General features: G+C 40.4%; 1 protein-coding gene across 1 annotated transcript in view; it reads right to left on the bottom strand.

Annotated features, from left to right (window-relative positions):
* LOC122794706 (interleukin-6 receptor subunit beta-like) overlaps positions 1-20,452 on the bottom strand; it is a 1,250,292-nt gene that overhangs the window by 184,842 nt on the left and 1,044,998 nt on the right. The window contains exons 10-11 of the mRNA XM_044063351.1: positions 19,928-20,050; positions 19,667-19,819 (exon numbers count right to left, since the gene is read on the bottom strand). Coding sequence (XP_043919286.1) covers positions 19,667-19,819; positions 19,928-20,050 — 276 coding nt within the window. The remainder of the gene's footprint in view (positions 1-19,666; positions 19,820-19,927; positions 20,051-20,452) is intronic.

Raw genomic sequence — 20,452 nt, 5'->3', positions numbered from 1 at the left:
TCACTTCAGCCCCCAGAGTGTTTACCAAATGCATGGCAGTGGTCACAGCTCATCTGAGACATCAAGGATTCCAGGTGTTTCCCTATTTGGACGACTGGCTCCTCTCCGCCACCACCAAGTGTCAGCTTCTTCAATCCAGAGACTACACTCTACAGCTTTGCAGGAGTTTGGGAATTTCAGTAAATTTCGAAAAATATTCTCTGCTGCCTTGCCAATCTATCACCTTTATAGGCGAGGAATTAAACACCGTCAAAATGTTAGCCAGACTAACAGATCAAAGAATTCTGGACATCCAAAAATTTGTTCGGCTTCTTTTGCAAAGCAACAAGATCAAAGCCAGATTTATACTGAAGGTTCTAGGTCTTATGGCTGCGGCCATTGTTCTTCTACCACTGGCTCGCTTCCACATGCGTCTTCTGCAGTGGATGCTATTCACGCAGTGGTCGTACCACAGTCTCCTGATGAGGCACGAAGTCTTGGTAACACAGTCGTGCCGAGCTCATCTGAACTGGTGGATATCTTCCCCTCTTCTTCATCAGGGCCGACCCTTTATTCCCCCTCCTCCAGTTGCCACAGTCACTACGGATGCCTCTCTGATCGGGTGGGGGGGGGCATTATCAGGGCAGGATGGTCCACGGGACGTGGCAACCCATAGAATACCATCTGCACATAAATGTCCTGGAGATGAGAGCAGTGCTTTTAATGTTGCAAGCCCTCAACGACTTTCTTCCCACGGGGATTATTGCAGTACAGATGGACAACATGTCCCTAGTCTGGTACATCAACAAACAGGGCGGGACCAGGTCCTATCCGTTATGTCGAGAAGCTCTCAGACTTTGGCAATGGGCGATCTCTTCTCAGCGGTTTCTGATAGCAACGCACATCCCCGGCAGGTCCAACCTATTAGCGGACAGGCTGAGCAGATCCATTCTGATGCCTCACGAGTGGTCTCTCAATCAATCTGTAGTGGATCAGATTTTTCTAAGTGGGGCACTCCTTGTTGCGATCCTTTTGCTACTCCTCAAAACAACAAGTGCCCCGATTTCTTCGCTCTCTTTCCCCTTCCAGGCCAACCTCTGAGAGACTCTCTAACCCAGGATTGGCCCCGGGGACTTCTGTACACTTTTCCTCCTTTTCCCTTGATTCCACAAGTCATTCAGAAAGCCACCGTTTTGAGAGCCAAGTTGATCCTCATTGCCCCATATTGGCCTCGACAAATTTGGTTTCCGTCTCTGCATCGTCACCTTCTGGTGCAGCCCTGGCATCTGGACCCAGTTCCGGATCTCTTGATCCACCAATCGGGTCAGCAGCACCGGGCCATTCATTCTCTCAACCTCACTGCTTGGTTGCTCCACTTCCTACCCTAGCCAGGCTACCGATGATTTCGGACTCTGTCAGAGACATTTTAGTCTCTTCCTTGAAGTCGTCCACTAGGACTGTTTATGCTAGCAAGTGGCAACGTTTTTCTATTTGGGCGAATTCCAGAAATATTGACCCCCTTTACTGCTCCTGTACATTCGGTTTTAGATTTCCTGGCGGAGGTTTTTCATTCAGGATCCTCGTCATCTACAGTCAAAGTACAACTGGCTGCTATTTCTAAGTATCATGTTGGCCTGCATGACAATAACATTATGTCTCATAGGTTATGCAAGGCCTTTCTGAGAGGAGTTTTCCTCCTAAAACCACCTATAAAGCATCCTCCTCCGCAATGGGATCTAAACTTAATGTTGGCATCCTTGATACTACCTCCCTTCGAACCGTCTGCTTCATGTTCTTTGAAGTTATTGACCTGGAAAACTATATTTTACTGGCTGTCACTTCTGCAAGAAGGGTTTCGAGATTCAAGCTCTCTGCATTCGTTCCCTTATTTGGTTTTCATAAGGACAGGGTATCATTAAGAACTAACCCTTCCTTTCTCCCCAAAGTCGTATCTCAAACCAACATTAACCAATCTATAGACCTACCAGTCTTTTTCCCAAACTATTCCGACAGAGCTGAACAGAAACTGCATTTTTGGATGTCCATCGTCAGCTCAGGTACTATTTGCATAGAACTAAACAATTCAGAAAATCGGACCAATTATTTGTCTCCTATGCAGATAACAGGATAGGTCTTCCAGTATCTAAAGTGACCTTATCCAGATGGTTGACTTCCACTATTTCCTATGTGTACTCACTCAGAGGCAAACAGCTATCTTCTAAGCCAAAAGCACACTCAACCAGGAGTCTATCCACTTCTGCAGCTTTTCAGGATAGACTACCCATTGATACCATTTGTGCAGCAGCTACTTGGGCTATGCCCCATACCTTTGTCTCTCATTACAAGTTGGACTTGACCTCCAGAGATAGGGCCAGTTTTGGTTCCACAGTTCTCAAGAGTCTGTTCCATTGAGCCACCCGGGATACAGGTGCTAGGGACGCGGTCCCATCCAGCAAGAATGAAGGCGAGATTGACAACTTAACATTTAGAAGTTATGTACCTACCATAACGTTCCATGTTAGTTGTCTTCTCTCGCCTTCTTTCTTGCGTCCCTCCCTCCTTCCCCTGGCCTGGACAGATCTTGAAGAGTTCCTATTAGGTTGTTTCCTCCCGAGCCTTCATATGAGGACTTCTATTAGGAACTTGTGTTCCTAATTATGTTAGGATAGTCTTTAGCAGGGTAGGTTAGCTACCAAACGAGATCTGAGGTAGTTCCGCCTTGCATCATGGGATATAGGGTTGCCTCGAGCTGGTAAAAGGAGTTCCTAAGCTAAAGCAAGTGCCGAGTCGGAGCCGAGGATCGGCTCCGAACCCATCCAGCAAGAAAGAAGGCGAGAGAAGACAACTAACATGGAACGTTATGGTAGGTACATAACTTCTAATTTTGCTTTCTTTCACATATGAGTGAATCACTTAAGTTTCTTCTCCTTGACCTTCTCTTCAGTTAGATGTTCTGGCTTCAGCTCTAATACCTTAATTTCTTTGTCGTACCACAGTACATATGTGACTACCCATCTCAATCACTTAATCTCCATCACCAAAAGCTTCCTCTGCTGTTCTTCCTTCACTAACTAGTCTTCTGTACAGAAGTACTGGTTGCCCCACTGTTTTTATACCTTACTTTTCATATTCTTTGGCATTTTTCTGTTGCACGTTATCCCTGATGCTTTGTGCCAGTTGGCTAAAGCACCTCCTACTCTAGCTTCCCTTCCTTTTCTGCAGGACCCTGCTTAATGGCTCCTCTAGAAATACCCAATGGACCATTCATGCTGTATCTGATTGTTGCTATATTGTCTTGTAAAATGTTTGATTACTAAGCTACTATGCAGTGCAAGAGATGGGCATGTTCTTTCTAGGCAAGAGCCCTATGGCCCATTGATTATTATCCAGGAAGCCCCACTGGCCTATTTGTTTGTGAAGCAATGCAGTTGGGTTGTAGGCAGTGGGCCAGCTAAGGAGTCCTACAGAGTGACCAACCTCTGGAGCTACATCAGTGGCTCCCTTGAGCTCCCCAAATGCTACTTAACCTTGGGAAAGTGTGTGTGCTTCCACACACACACACACACACACACACACACACACACACACACACACACACACACACACCATCAAAGGGTTCTCATTGCTTCACACTGCTTTGCAACAAGCACACGGAAAGCTCATGGTCAACTCAGAGCTGAGTATGAACCTAAAATAGCCACTAAAACAAATAACAACTGCAAATATTTCTTTAACTATGCCAGGACATTAAGAACTAACACCCAACAGTGTTTGGGACTAGTCCACAAAAATACTATACTCTCTGACTCATAGGAAATAACTGATATCCTAGCTATCAAATTTAGTGCAAATTTTACTTCATCCACAGTTATAGCTGTCCCACAGGTTCCACAATCCCAGCCACCCCATTTAATTAATATAGAACAAGTTCTCTCAGCTCTTTCACAAAATTAAGAATACCTCATCCATGGGGCCTGACAACATACCAGGCTGCCTGATTATCGATGACAAATATGGCCTTTCTGAACCCCTACTTAAACTCTTTAATCTAAGCTTCTCCACTGGTTACATTCCTGAAACCTGGAAAACAGTTATTGTAGTGCCATTACACAAGAATGGCCCAAACACAGACCATTGTAACTATAGACTTATTACTCTCACTAGCCTCATATGTAAAGCTATGGAGTGCATTATCTCAGACTTCATTAATCTAGACATTGAAAAAATCTCTCAGCCCCGGACCATCATCAAGATGGCTTTATCAAAGGAAGGTCCTGTCTCTTTAACCTCATTCATTTCTTAGAAAACATAACTGAAGTAGTGGACTTTGGTTATGCAGTCCATACAGTATACCTAGAACTTGCCTAGGCCTTTGTCACTATTCTCCATATAGACATTATTGTGAGTCTTGTAAATCTGAATATAAATCTTTATGTTGTGCGATGGATAGCTAACTGGTTGTCTGACAGAACCCATGTGGTTAGAGTAGCAAGTACCACTTCAGAAAGCAAAACAGTTGCCAGTGGTTTACCACAGGGCTCAGTTTTGGGTCCTCTCCTATTTGGCATATATTTCTCAGACCTTCAGACCAGCATTTCTGACCTATGGTTAACTAAGTTTGCAGAAGACTTTAAATTGGGTGTTGTTATTTGATCTTCAACTGGCTCACAATTACTCCAACACAGCTTAGACCATGTTAACAACTGGTACAAGGACAATGGTATCAAATTAAATGTAAAAAAAAAAATGTATCATTGTTCATTCTGGTAAACAAAACAGTTTCACTTACTGTATGGGACATGCACCCCTCCAATCAGACACTGCTGTAATGGATCTGGGAACTCTTGTTGATAATTCCTTATCATTTGATCATTCTGTTTCCACAGTAGTTCAGAAAGCCTTTTATCTGACCAATCTTATTTGAAAACATCTCCACTAGATCTAAATAAGTCTTAATTCCCCTTTATTCATATCTTATCAGAAAATTATTGAATGCAATCCTTTTGGGATGTATTTATCTAAATATTATTTATTTATTTTACATTTGTTGACCGGGCTAGTCCAACTGGATAGATGTCCATTTTCAGTAGAGGCCAGGGGAGAAAAGCTCCACTAAAGATTAATAGCAACATCAGGTACAGTACATTTTTAAGACTAGAATACAAGTTATTTACAGAGTAGCTTAGTAATCAAAACTTTTACAAGACAATATAGCAACAATCAGATACAGTACATTTTTAAGACTAGAATACAAGTTATTTACATAGTAACTTAGTGATCAAAAAATTTTTACAAGACAATAGTGACATATTTATATGGTAGAGACAAGTACATAGAGTAGAGAGCTTGCTAAACATGATCAAGCTCTATGGTAGCTTCTAAGAAAGAGTAAGCTAGTACTAACTTCAGTTAGCTGATAGCTAATGCACTCTGAGGTTAATAGGAAGGTGGACAAAGCATAGCAGTTGTGAGATAAGTATAGATTAAGTATGAAGGAAGGAGATGATTAATCTGGGTTGGTGCCTGGACATAGCCAGTGATTTTTATAGTATTCTTTGAGTTGCTTTTTGAAAATTAGTGTAGAGGAAAGAGATGTGAGTTCACTTGGAAACAGGTTCCAAGTTTTACCCACACTGATGGGGAACAGAGAGTCCCGAGCCTGATTGTTAGATTTATGTATAGATACTAGTAGTTTATTTGCTGAGCGTAGGGTTGAAAGATTTGTGTAGGGGGTAATAAGGCTAGTGAGTATTGGAGTATTACTAGGATGATAGAGGATCTTATGTGTGATACTAAGTTGGTAAAATAGAAGTTGATTACGGAGTTCTAGCCAACCACGTTGTTTTAGATTGTGACAATGGTGGGTTCTGAATGGGGAGCTTGTGGCAAATTTGGCAATGTTATTATAGGAGGCTGCAAGTTTGTTGAGGTTGTTTTTAGAAGGACTGGTATAAATGGGTGAGGCATAAAGGAGGGTAGAGATAAGATGGGTGTGGGCAATAGTAGTTCTAGCTGTTGGAGTAAGGAAGGCTTTAATCCTGTAAAGGGAGCCTAGCTTTCTGTTGACTGATTTTATTGTAGTACTGATGTGTGTGTCAAAGGTAAGGTTATGATCTATTGTAACTCCTAAGAGTTTGGTAGTTGGGTCGGGAGATATAACAGTGCCATTATTAGATAATACTGTAAAGTCTATTTGTGAGGACTTTCTTGTTGGTTTGAAGAGCAATCATTTAGTTTTTTGGGGGTTCAGGAGAAGGCAGCGCTGTAGGAACCAGTTTTCCACTATGTTAAGTACATTTTGGGTGAGGGATTGGAGTTCAGATAATGAATATATATCACACAACTTGACAGACCTCAGAGAATCATAACTAAAAAGATCAGTGGTCTCAAAAATCTTAAGTTATCAGAAGAGATTGGCAGCCCTTTCTTTGTATTCAGTCTCTTAAAGACTCCTCTGTGGAGATATACATCTAGCCTTTCCTACTTGAACTCCTAGTGTTTCACAGATCTAATAGAATATCAAATACTTGATTAAAGGAACTAAATCTTCATCAGCAGATAAGCAAGACAGGTTGGCATGACACATTCATATCTCAATGCATCCCTCATCTATAGAAAAAACTTCCACTACATGTCAAGCAGAGTGGCACCCTTGCCAGTTTCATAGTAAACCGAGACAATTGGAAGGGCAGCCTCCAATTCTCACCTGGTCTATCCTGTCATGCCCTCCTTGAGGCTAGAGGGAAATTTTGAATAGGGTTTACTGACTAGTCTTGAAATGTCCTGCAGACTGATTGCCTAGTACTTACCTATGAACCTATGACTGCAGCACCAAGTATTCTAATAGGAATCACCCAAGTGGGTAGCCACAGTCACTTCACTCCCTATAGGATAGATGAGCCAGCACTAGCTGCTCTCATCATCTGCTCCTGACCCCCCACATGTGCCATTAACTGAATCCGGGTCATATAGGGCACCATCATCATCATCATCATCGAGCCCCCTTTTCCAATTTTCGACATGGGGTCGAGGTGTCGTGTCAACTATTGCCATCACTCTCTCTGTGATCAATGTCACTCTCCTACCTTCTCTGACACTCATGCCTGACTGCTGCATGTGTTCTCTCACACAATCCATCCTCTTCTTTGTTGGATTACCTTGTTTCCTCTTGCCTTCTGCTTGTCTTTATCACATCTTCTTCACCAAATTCTCTTCTGCTTTTCTGCACATGTGCCCGAACCACTGTACATCTGTTCTCGTTGACCTTTTCTACAATTGGAGCTGCTTTGGCTTCTGCTCTTATGTCTCCATTTCTTCATCTATCCAACAGTGTGCATCCTACCACCCATCTCAGGCACTTCATTTTCATCACCTCTAGCTTCCTCAACTGCTCTGCCTTTACTGCCCATGTTTCTGTACCATACAGTAGTACTGGTTGCCTCACTGTTTTGTACATCTTGCTTTTAAGCTTTTTTGGGATTCTTCTGTCATACACTACATCTGACACTCTGTGCCAGTTGGCCGCAGCCCTTCTAATTCTAGCTTTGACCACCTTGTTCTGACTTCCCTTCTCCTCAACCACTCCTCCCAGACACTTGAAGCATTAGCCTGTTTCACTATTTTCTCTTCTATCTCAGTTCTCAGTTTCCTTAGATTTTCCCCATTTTCTGTCATTACCACTGTCTTATCTGCACTCAACTTCATCCCACGTGCCTTCGGTTTTGCATTACATTCTCTTATCCTTTACTGAAGTTCTTACTCAAGAGTCTGCCTGGAATGCCGCATTGTCTGCATACAGCAACTTTGTGAATCTGTCCACTTTGACCTGTTTGCGAATTTAGTCCATCAGCAGTATGAACAGCAGTGGACTCACAGCTGAATCCTGATGGACACCCACTCCTACTTGGATCCCCTCTGTGAAACTGAACACTGTTCATACTTGAATCATTGGGTCCTTGTACAGCCTGCACTAATTCTACCAATGTTTCTGTGACTTCAGACCACCACAGGACTGCCCAAATCAGCTTTCTTGGGACTTTGTCATATGCTTCCTCCAAGTCTAGGAATGCCCACTTGGACACTTTCCTCATCTCTGGCTTCTTTTCAAGTTTCTGTCTCACTGCAAATACTTGATCAGTTGTGCTGCAACCTGACAGAATCTGAACTGGTCATCTCTTATTTTACTTTCACTACTTTGTGTATTTGTTTGTCAATCACACTATCCAGATCTACCATGTAATGTGATAGGAGTTTGACACCTCTATACTGCCCAAAGTTGTAAATGCCCCATTTGTTTTTGAACAATAGCACTAACTAGTATGCTTATTCTCTGGTCATTCGGGATGCTCCCCTCTCTCCATACTGCTATGAGTACTCAAAGGAGCCATTTCTCCCCTAACTTTATCACATCTGCTGCGACCTCATCTGAGATTGCTGTTTTCCCTGACTTCATTTTAACTAGTGCTGTTCTTACTTCTAGAATCAGCTCCTCCTCTTATTTCACTGTAGTCTGTGTTGGGGGCAATACAGCTTCTGTAGGGTTTTCTTCATTCAGAAGTTGCTGGAAGTATTCCTTCCATCTGCATTTGATGTCTTGTGGAGTGGTAAGCAGGTTGTTGCTGGCAACCCTTATGAAGAAAGTCTAACTATCTAATTTGTCTTTCTGTCTTGCAACCTGACACAGTTTCTTTGTACTATCTACGGAGTCACTTTCCAGAAGCTAGTAGAGTGCTTCTGATGCCTTACTCTGCTACTGCAACTTCCCTCTTAGCCTCTTTGTTATCCAACAAGTATTCCTTCATATCCTGGTCTGTCTTTTCTACCTCCCATTTTTTTTCTGAACTCCTTCTTTCTTTTTATTACTTCCTGGACTTCTGCATTCCACCACCAGTTTTCCTTACTTACCTCACTTTCTTAATTGGCTGAGCTGCATGTCTATTCTGTGGTCCTCACACACACTGTTTTGAGGCACTGCCGTTCTTCTTCAACTCTGCCTATTTTCTCTTTTTCTTGAAGTGATAGAGCCCTGAGTAATTCCCTGACCTCTTGTGTTTTTTCCCCAGTTAACTTCTAGGTCTTAAGCCTGGTCTCTTTTGATGTAGGAGCCTTCTCCGACAACTGTTTGCAGTTGATTGTGGCAACCAGTGGTTAATGCAATGGACTAACTATTTCACTAGTGATGACTTTGCACTTTCTGAGTCTACCCCACTGCCCTTACTGGGGGAAGTCTGCCTGAGCTACATGTTGGCCACTCTTGTATGTGATCTTGTGATTGTCTCACTTGCTAAACCATATGCTGGTCACCATCAAGCTATTTGCCAGACAGAAGTCTAGAATGACCTCTCCTTTATTCCTACTGCCCCACCCATGTGGTACCAGTCAGACCTCATATCCTGTTTATGTGCATTCAAGTCACTCATTCATGTTGTCCTGCTTTATCTAGTAGGTCCTGAAAATATTGTCTGAATGCATTGTTATCCTCACTATAACAGCCCTGCTGTGGGGCTATAGGCTGAGATTATGAATACTGCCCTATTATTACACTGGAGTGTGACTGCCATGAATCTGTCACTAATTCTGATGACATCTCTCACTGTCATCTGAAGCTTCTACCCTTAACACTATTCCCACACCATTTCTAGTATGTCCTCTTTCTGAGCAGTAGACTCTAGATTCCAAGCCAAGTGGCTTTTCTGCACTGGTCTTCCATCTTGTCTCCTGGATACATAGGATGACCAGCCTCCACCTTACCATCATGCCATCTACTTCCAAGCTCTGTTTTGTTAGTGAGTATACACGGGGTGCAGCAATTCTTAGTTCATGCTTGGTTTTGCTCAACAGAGCTATCCCAGGTAACCCAAACTAGGCAACTGGGCACAGGGCAACTACTAGCTTATTGGTCCAGGGCTGTTGTGCTTTATGGTGGGTACATACTGGCCAGTAGGTGGTACATACACTCCTCTCACTGTCTGAGTGGGTCCCTGGTATAGGTCAGAGTAGGCCAGATCCTCAAGCCACTTATCACCAGCAAATACCCATGCCCATTTGAAGACATTAGTCAACATGACTGAATCCCCTACAGCCATATTTTACATTGTCAAGTAGCTAGCCCTGCCACAATGTGCAGTCTGTGATCTATGTTCTCCCATCTTATGGATACTGCCCACCACAGGGGTTGGTCTTTATTACTCTTACCCATATAGGGCACCATCTAGAGTCTGAGCTGCTGCCAACAACTCCATTCTTGTGTGAGTTACTGATGGAAACATTCAGGATGTTTTTGGGAGATTGGAGGAACCCCGCAGAAACACAGGGAGAGCATACACACTTCATACAAGAATTGGATGGAGGTCATGATCAAACCTTGTACCTTGTGCATGGGTGGTGAAAACCTTAACCATTATGCCAACTGGTCACTGAAAACAGCCATGGTTTCATCCCTCTGTATGACTAGGATGGGTCCTCTAATTCTAGTGCTGACCACCTCATTCAGATTTCCTTTGTTCTCAACCACCCCTCCCAGGTACTTGAAATTGTTTCTCTGTTCCAATATTTTCCCTTTGATCTAAGTTTTTAACTTCTTTTGATTTACCCCATTTGCTGTCATGACCACTGTCTTTCATAGGAAGTTTCATCGTCTTGTCCTCCACCAGTTGTTGAAGTTGCTGTTCTGAGCTTGCTTGTGTTGCCATATCCTAAGTATACAATGGATTTGTTGATCTGTCTCCTACAATCTATCTTCTGATGTAGTCCATCACCAGTATGAACAGGAATGGGCTCAGAGCTGAACCTTAATGCACACCCACTCCCAGTAGGAACTCATCTGTGAGTCTGAACACTGTTCTTATGTTATTAGATCCTTGTACATAGCCTCCGCTGATTCTACGAATGTTTCTGTGACTTACATTGCAGGACTAAAGATCACTTTCTTGAGACCTTGACATATGCTTTCTCCATGTTTGGGAATGCTAGAACTCTTTCTACTGATAGTTCTGTACCTTCGTAATAGCGTATCACTGGACTGCCATCAACCTGATAATTTTGTACATATGAAAACAAACAATCTAATGCAGAATGTCAATTCAAAAAATATTCACTGGTGGGCAACAGCTTAATATTTTTTTGCTAGCTATGTCTCTCTGTGTTTGTACTCACTTATCAAATACCCCTTTTAATGCTTTTTGCCATTAGTCTGTCACTTGATGGTGTAAAATATGGCTTTAGGTGATTCAGTCATGTTGAATAATGTCATCAAAATGGGCATGGGTACTTGCCAGTGATAAGTGAGGACACAGCCTACTCCGACCTACACCATGGCTGCTCCCAGTCTCATTACAGTCTGTTGTTGTTACTTCCCTACCAAATACCACCTCCTCAAGATTTTGTCTCTCTTTCTCTCTCTTGTGCATTACTTAGTTTAACTGTTCTGTACTTGAACGTTTCCAATAAAGATGTGTTATTTTGATCACAGGAACTTCAGCACCTACAGGTCCAGAATATCAAAGTGATGCTGTTAAACAAGAGCTAATATTTTCATAATCACAGTTTGTGTAATGTACTGCTGTTTCTGTTGCACTGTTAAGAGAAAAAGAAGTGACAACAATGACTTTTTAACAGAGGGAAAGTAACATCTTTCCATTAGTTTTGTTTATAAGAGAGCTGCTGCCCCCCCCCCCCTTAAACCCATAGTATATAATAAGATGGTAGTGGGGTGAGGATGGGCATTACTGGGGTGCCAGCTCTCTTAAAGATGGAAGTAAAAGAATGAAAAAACTGAAAGAACCTGCCAGAATGTTGCTGCAACAATGGCTGCCATACTATGTTACTTCTGTAACATTCTTGAGAACTACGTAATTGTACTGGTGAGGTCCAATATTCTAAATTAAGGCCAAACAACAGACTCACTTATGAAATAGATAACTTCCTTTTTAATACCTACATGGCAGAACAACACAGCTTCTGAGATTCACAGAAATTCCATGTTAGAACAAACTCAAGAATTTACTTGTGTATTTGCATCGCATCTGACACTGTACAAGGCAAACTTACACAAACATTAGAAAGCTTTAGAATGAATTACGTGGCTGTAACCTGTGTAAAATGCTGGATGCAATTCTGATCTCAAAAATGTAATACTAAATGGTGCCTTCAGTACAGAAAATGTAATGACTTGAAATATGTTTTATCATTAAGAAATTATCTTTATTAAATAATGTGTGCCATGAGAAACACAGTGAGGTAATGAAAAGAAATCAGTTGTACCAGCAAAGGACCAACTGGACATCAGGCAGCAGTTTACAAGACAATAAAAGTAAAGGTCGGAAAGAAGAATATTTCTAGCTTTTATAAAATAAATCTAAATACTTTTAGTTTACATACTTTACAGGTATAAATGATTTAAAGATTTTGCCCAGCCTAGATAATTGCACTCAGTCAATTGTGTGTTTCTAAAAAGCAAACAATGGATGCACTAAGACATTACAGACAAACATAATAAGAGTCAAAGAAAGAGATTAATAAAGAATTTTTCACATGAGAAATCTAGAAGTTCCTCTGCAGATTTACACAGCAGGGTTGGAGCACAGAGTGTGATTCTTTAATGCCAGATCACTAATACCACTTCACGGTGCAAATGTATATAAATAACTTAAGCTGAGCTACACCATAAAAAACATTGCAACACAGCAGAATACAGATAAACACTGGCCACGTTTACTTACAGCATGCAGGCAGATGCTGAGGAGAAGTAGACAGACCATCACCTAAATACTCACCTTCTTCTACATCTCCTATACATCTGCCTGCCTTTGCATTTACCTCCTAAATCATCAGCTGCAAGGCTTCTGCATTTGTTAGCGTTCGAAAGACATGCGTGCGTAAATGGGCATGCCTTTGTTGAAGGTTGGGTGTCGAGCTGGCACCTCGGCATTTCATAAAAAATCTACTGCCAATCATTAGCGGACCGGAGTTCCGCTGTGGCGACCCCTTACCGGGAAAAAGCCGAAAGACAAACAATAACTGTAAAGAATACTTGTGCAAATGTTTTCATTTTTTTTGAGAATGAATAAATGTTTTAATTTTTTCTCAATGTTTTCATCCAGACTGCACCAGCAAATGGTCTACTTTAATGAGTGTACTACCTCGGTAAACAAACTTAACTCCATGCTGGGCCTGCTCCTCTTTCATATCTACTTTTTGGAAGTCAAGGCTAAAGTTCAAGGCCTACGAATTTCCTAGTTCGCAGATAGCTGTAAATTGGGGAACTATTATTGATTCCTTCCAAGACACCAACATCTTGCAAGAGGGTTTAACACTGACAAATGACTGGTACCAAGCCATGGCTTAAATCTTAATGCCACAAAAATGCATTACAATGCCCTTTGGGAAATTGTCAACCCAAGTTAATTACTCCATCGATAAAACACTCCTAAGAGTCAACCCAATAGTAAGGTCTCTGGGAATGTATATAGGCAGCAATCTGGCCTTTGACCAAGTAGTAGACTTAAGACCACTTAAGACAGTAAGCAAATCATTCTATGTTGCCCAATGTATAGGTAAGGGCATGGCATCCAGGTCCAAGGAAGTTATAGTACCACTCTACTTGGCACTTATCAGACCAATCATTGAATACAAGGGTCTGTATCATATGAGAAAATCGCACAAATTGCGAACGCTCAGAATATCGAACGTACTGGACCTTGAAGTGCTTTTTCTGAGATCATGGTACAGTGAAGACTGGGATATTTGCCCTTTCCTCACTGTAGTGAGATCTTAGAGTTGGAATATATATTTAGTGGGGGGTGTGTGGGGTGCAGCCCCCACAATAGGAAGTTTGAGGTGCAGTACATTCGATATTCTGAACGTTCGCAATTTGTGCGATTCACTCATATAATATAGACCCAAATACAATGCCCACTTTGGCATGTATCTAACCAGACACTTGCAACAGTTGGAATGCCCACAAAAGTTTACCACCAGGATAATTTAGGGAATGAATACCCTGTTCTACACTGATAGCCTAAAGGTTTTGTCTCTGTATTCAGTCTCCTACAGGCTGCTGAAAGAGGATCTTTGTTTGGCTTACAGGGTTTCCTCAGACCCAGCCCTGATGGATCTGTTGCATATGTTCAAAAAAAAAAAAAACAGCACCAGAAACTCTAGATCCAGGGATGTGAACTTCTCTTGTGACATAAACAGAAAATGCTGGATAGACAGACACGCATCCCACAAGATCCCCACACTATGAAACAGGTTCTCCTTTCATGTAAAACAGAGTTTACCCCAACACTATTCAAATAAAACCCTGACAAATGGATGGGAAATCATAAATTTACCCCCGATGTGGCACACATGACCCTCACAGACTGGGTCCAGCAATAAGAAAAGTATTATCCTACCTAACATCCCCCCACAAATCTTTAGTTACCTCCCTACTAAGATGTCCTCCCATACAGACACTCATGATATGTGGGACCTAAATAGTTTGGGCTGTATTGCTAGGCATGTAAAGCCCTAGTGGTCATTAGCCTAGTAACAGCCAATAAATCTATGAACATATAAATGCCAAGAAAGACAACAGTATATCATTTAGTATCACATAAAACATAGGCAAACATACATTTACATAAAAGAAAACAAATCATGTAAACAGGTGCACAGTTACAAACATTATACATCACATACATGCTTTTATTCAGTTATCATCAATCCAGCATTACATAAATTGCCCAATTCTTGCCTCCCCTTCAAACTGACTCCTCCAAATCATTATTCTGCACGTATTGCTCCCACAGTTTCCATTTTTCTAGGTAGTTTGCTGCATCCTTTTCTAAAGATGCCACATCCAGTTCTTTTATCTGTGCAACAATATTCACTGCTTCAAATACAGCTGGTTTAGACTTGGAGTTCCATTTTCTAGTAACTGCTTTTCTGGCAGCTACCAGAATTAAACTTAACGAGGCCTTACTATGTCTAGGGAATCCACATCCTGTATCCCACTCAGAAATCATTTCCTTAGTTATACCCATTTGCTCACCTAATGCTTTTGACAGAGTACTATGTAGGGAATTGTTAAAAGCCTGTCAACTCATTACATTCCCAAAACATATATTCCTCTTTCTTTCACATCATACCTCCAACATTTGCCATCTACCCGAGGAAAAGTTCTTTGGGGTCTGCTTGGGGTATAAAAATACCTATGCAAACATTTCCAAGCAAAAGTCCTAAATCTTCTGAACTTTGTTGCATATTTGGGAGACATCCATATATCCTCCCATTGTTTCCTTGTGAATTGCTTATCCAGTCTCTCTTAACAATCTTTTCTAACCTCCTCTGATTGATTCCTATGGTTACTGTGCAGTATGTTATATTCCCTACTAATTATCCCTTTTTTAATGGCAGCTTCTGTTTTAGATTCATCTAAAAACTCTATCAGAGCAGGTCTTTCAGTTAGGATTCCCCTATCCCTTTCTCTTTGCCTACAGTCTGATATCAGTCCCTGATAGGGAAGCAGTCTATACCCTGCAGTCCAAATGTCTTCTTGGCCTCTGCTCATTCTATTACCTTTCCCTTCTCTAGTTATTTGCTCCCAATACTTTGGTCCCTTTGCTGTTTTTTTTGAGTAAATTCCAGCTCCCTCTTGCCTATTTTCTGTACCTCTTATTGCAATCATCCCTACCAGCAGCATCTTCTTTCTCCATTCTCAAGCTGGCTTAGTTCTTAGAATACGTTCATACTTTATGAACATAATATATTTTTTTAATTTCTCCAAATCGTTTTGGTTTCTAATACCATGATGGGAATGGACACCATTCCTAAGTCAAAGGATGATTAAAGTTCATGAAATTAGTATTGTTTCACTCTTTGATGTCAGCCAAAAGTGCTCTTTGCAGCACCCACAATGTGCCCAGTAATTACTCCTTCTGCAAATATTCTGTACGGCAGTTGTTATTTTCTTTAAGGATCTGCAACTAAAATACCACTCACTCCTTACTTCTTGAATTTCCCCTCTGCTTCGTCATCATCCCTTTCCACTTTATATTATAGCCTTCTGCTTGTGCTATGTATATGAGCCTTAATTGTGTAGCTCTAAAATATCCCTTCAAATCAGGTAATTCTAAACCACCTTGTTCTATTAGAAGGATCAGATTATCTCACTTGACTCATGCCCTCTTCCCCTCCTAGGTAAAATCATTAATCTTTATTAGTTACTGTCCACAACTTCTCCCCGATTGATAAAAATATGCCTGACCTGTACGTAAAACTAAAGTGACTAAAAAACATTTTCATTGCTAGTACCTTGCTATCCACATCCATAAACAAGAGCTTACAGTTTGTCATGTTTTTACATTATCTTTTGTTTAGTCTCTTCCCATATATATACTTAGCTGTCATAACAGAATCATTTTTAACCCATACTCTTAAATACTTAATTTTTACCATGTCCCCATAAATATTGGTATTGCTGAACCAGTTCATGTGTGGGTATATGGTTTACAGCTATAGCCTTTGTTTGGTCTTCAATAATTTTATATCCTGAAAAAAAGCTTGGAACTGTCTCAGAATGTTCCACAACACTGAAATGCCCTTTTCTGGTTTTATTAGGTAAAAAATAATATTGTCTGCAAATAAAGCCAACCTTTCTTAATTACCACATCAATTATATCCCTGAATTTCAGAGTCCTTTATTTTCTTTGCCAATGGCTCTAAATATAATACAAACAAGAAAACAAGAATATGTCTGGTTCCTCTGTTCAGACATAACGCATTAGACAGGAACCCTCCAATTAAATTTTTGTCTCCAATCCCTCATATATCCTCCTAATTAACCTTATTATTGTATAAGGGCATGCAAATGTTTCCAGTGCCCTACTCATAAAATCCAAGCTTACTCTGTTAAATGCTTTCTCTGCATCAAGACCCACTAACAACAGCAGTATTTTCTTATATTCTGATCATCTTTGGATTGTCATTGTTCTATTAATGTTGTCAAATGTTTGCCTACCCTCTATAAAAAACACACTGATGCATCATTTTTGGCAACACTTTGCCATTCTTTCAGCTACTATACATATAAACACTTTATAACTGTGGTTTAAAATTGAAATGGATCGATACGAGGCTGGGTCTGACGGGTCTTTACTATTTTTACGTTTTACAGTCACAACAGCTTTTCTTCCAGGATGCTGGTACCTCTGCTGCTTTTAAAATACTGTTAAACAAAACCTTCCTGATCTTCATCACTTTCTTCGCTCCTAGCTTCCAAACTTTCCTGGGAATACAAAAGACTTTCCTGCAGCATGATTATACATCACCATTTTTAACTCATCTCCTCCTGTCTTAACTGTTAATTGTTAAGTCTCATCTACCTCTAACTTTGGCATACTTAAGTCTTCCATAAATATTTCCATTTTTATTTCTTCTTGATTTCCACATTCCTCAAATCCACATTACAACTTAAAAAAAAAAAAACTTTCTGAAATATCTATAATATTTCTACAGGATCTCTGGTTATTTTTCTTGTTATAGGCTCCCTAAGTTTGGCAATGAACCTTTCTACTTTCTGTTGCCTAAATTGTTGTGCTAAGAATTTTTTTCTGCTCTGGAGTTATTATAAAAAAAAAAAAAAACGGTTAACAGCAGTCTTTCTAAACTCATACATATTATCCAGCTACTCCCTTATTTTCTATTTAGCATTGTGCAGTTACACCATTTCTTTTCTGTGAGATTCACTTTCCTGCAATACTTTAACCTTTATCAGCCCCTCTAAATAATTCTTGTTACTTCTTAACCATTTCTCTTTTTTTTCTACCCTAGTTTTAAACTTCACTTTTCTTTTATCCCACTCACTAACTATAACTTCTGAAGAAATGTCTGTCTACCCCAACAAGTCTCAAATAATTTCCACTACTCATTCCTTAAATTCCTCTATTTTTAAAAGGTAGGTGGGGGAAACGCCAGTGTCTCATTTTTTAGTTTATTACTCTAAATTTTTATCTTAGTTCTTGGTACATGATCTGAAACAGTTATTGGATGCGTGCTGAAGGTTTCAATTAAATGCAGATGTTCCTGTGAAATATAATTTTTGTCTCGTTTAGCCCAGTTATTGTACCTTGGGGGAATAATATGTAAATTCTATCCGAGTTCCTACTACTGAATTTACCTCTTCCATACCAAATATTTTCAAAAAGATTTTCAGAAATCTTGTTATATTTTCCCTTCTAGGACCCCAAACAGATGCATTTTCAGTTCCCACCTCTAAGTAATATTCCCTGTGGGAGGATGACATAATGGTTATGGTGTTTACCTTAAAGACACAAGGTGCAGGGTTTAATTCTCACATGGAGTAATTGGCTAGGCTTCAAATGGCCCAAAAAGGGCAGTTAGCCTAGTACTCATCTATGAGCCTACGAAAGCTGATTATTTCTCCCAAAATTTGGTGGAATATAAATAACGGTTTGCTGTTTTTGAAGTAGAATTGGAGGTGTGCATGTTGTAAGTAGGTGATCACTTTTTTTATTTTGAGGTGAATTTTTGGGTTCGGATAAGACTTTTAGGGTTAGTCATAAGGTGCTATTTTATTTATTTATTTTATTTTATTTAACATTTGTTAACCGGAAAAGTTGGACTTGGAACAAAGCCAATTTTCAGCCTGGGGAGAAACACTCCAGATGCATGTCTTTCTAACGTGAGAGGAAACCCACACGAATTGCAGGGAGGACATGCAGACTTTGCAGAGAAGGAACCCCAGCCAGGAATCGAACCAGAGGTGACAATGCTACCACTGCACCACTGCGTCATGTTAGGGATGGAATTTTAGGGTTAGTGAAAAGTTTTAACTTTAGATAAGGCTTACCTAACTTATTTATTTATTTATTTTATATGACATTTGTTTACCAGGATGGTCCGACTGGACAACAGTGTCCATTTTCAGTGGAGGCCCAAGGAGAAAAGAGCCAGCAAAGTACATTTCTACTAATACCTGTCTAGTAATACAAAGAAAAAGTTTATTATACAGCCTATATGTATCTACTGGTTTGGGGATTTAAGTTCTGCAAGGTTCTTCAGGACAGTTGGAATTCCCACCGGCTTTAGTTATATTAATATTGTTATTTGCCACAGGATAGGTGCCGCAAACACTCTGGGACACAACTGGCTTGGGGATTTAAGATCTACAAAGTTCTTCAGGACAGTTGGTATTCCTGCTGGCCTTAGCTATGTTAGTGGTGTTATTTGCCACAGGATAGGTGCCACAAACGCTATGGTACACAGCTGGCTTGGGGAGATAAACTCGCTGTGAGACCACACAGGAAGGATTGGGATTCAAAACTGCAATAATGACACTACAGTGCTGTATGATGAAAGGAGCAGGAAACTGCATCCCTCTGGTTACATCTTTCAAATGTCAAACTGAGGCTCTATCTGCTTCGGATGGTGGTAGTTCAAGTTAAAGATCCCATGGCACTTGTATGGCAAACAAAAGAGTAACTTCTCATCTTTCTGGACAAATCAACCCCAACCACCATAAATGTTATCCTCGGTCATGACTGAAAAAGCCTTACCCTAGGATTAGATAATTAAATTATTATACTTTTCAGATTTCCAAATAAAATAAACAAAATAAACACAGCAATATTGGAGACTATACAATATTAAAAATAAATTTCAGCAAAAAATAAATGCACCTTACCTTCAGTAACATTGGTGAGACTATTTGTATAGTAAATCTTATAACCCTTAAGAAAACCTTGGCGGTCATCTTGTGGTATCTCCATCCATTCTACAACAGCTGTATGTTTCATAACATGGTGAACTGAGACATTCAATGGTGAAACTCTGGGGACTTAAAATAGCATATGCAATTAAATGGGCTGTATTATTACAAAAACTTAGCATTATGAAGAATGACAGTGCAGAAATGTTAAACTACTTTTTATGCATGTGTTAGTACCTTGTTCTTCAGCATACACATCACTGGTTAAGTAGGTCCATTCCGTGTCATTTAATTTCAACTGGTTGCAAGGAGCTCTCTCATGCAGCATAACTCTGTACCGCTGGCCAGCCAGAAAAGTACCTGTATACAAGATTTTTAAGTTAGTATGTCTTAATTTCATAAAAAGCATACAGTATGTGGTTGGAAAAAAGAAAATGAACAATGAATAGTATATAACTGCAAAGTACAGTTGTGTAAGTAAACCTACCACACCAGTAGATGTTCGAATGATCACTGCTGCAATAATCTTAGCTATATGGGTTATATCCTGTCAAGGATATAGCAGTTGGCCAGCTTTCAATCAGGGCACATTCCACGAACACAAACTGTTAGGCAGCTTGAACTGTACTGACTAAAAGACAATTGTGGGTACAAAGCCCTTCACAGCTTTTCTGCCAATGGAGAGAAGCAGGCTGAGTCCTGACAGGACAAAACAAGGAAGAAACAAAAATTAAACGTCAACACCATGGCATAAAAAGCACA

The sequence above is a fragment of the Protopterus annectens genome, chromosome 2.part1 (assembly GCF_019279795.1).
Source record: "Protopterus annectens isolate FY-2018-M chromosome 2.part1, PAN1.0, whole genome shotgun sequence".
In the NCBI taxonomy this organism is placed as follows: Eukaryota; Metazoa; Chordata; order Ceratodontiformes; family Protopteridae; genus Protopterus; species Protopterus annectens.
The sequence above is the reverse complement of the archived record's forward strand: the minus strand, read 5'-3'. Positions and strand labels throughout refer to the sequence as shown.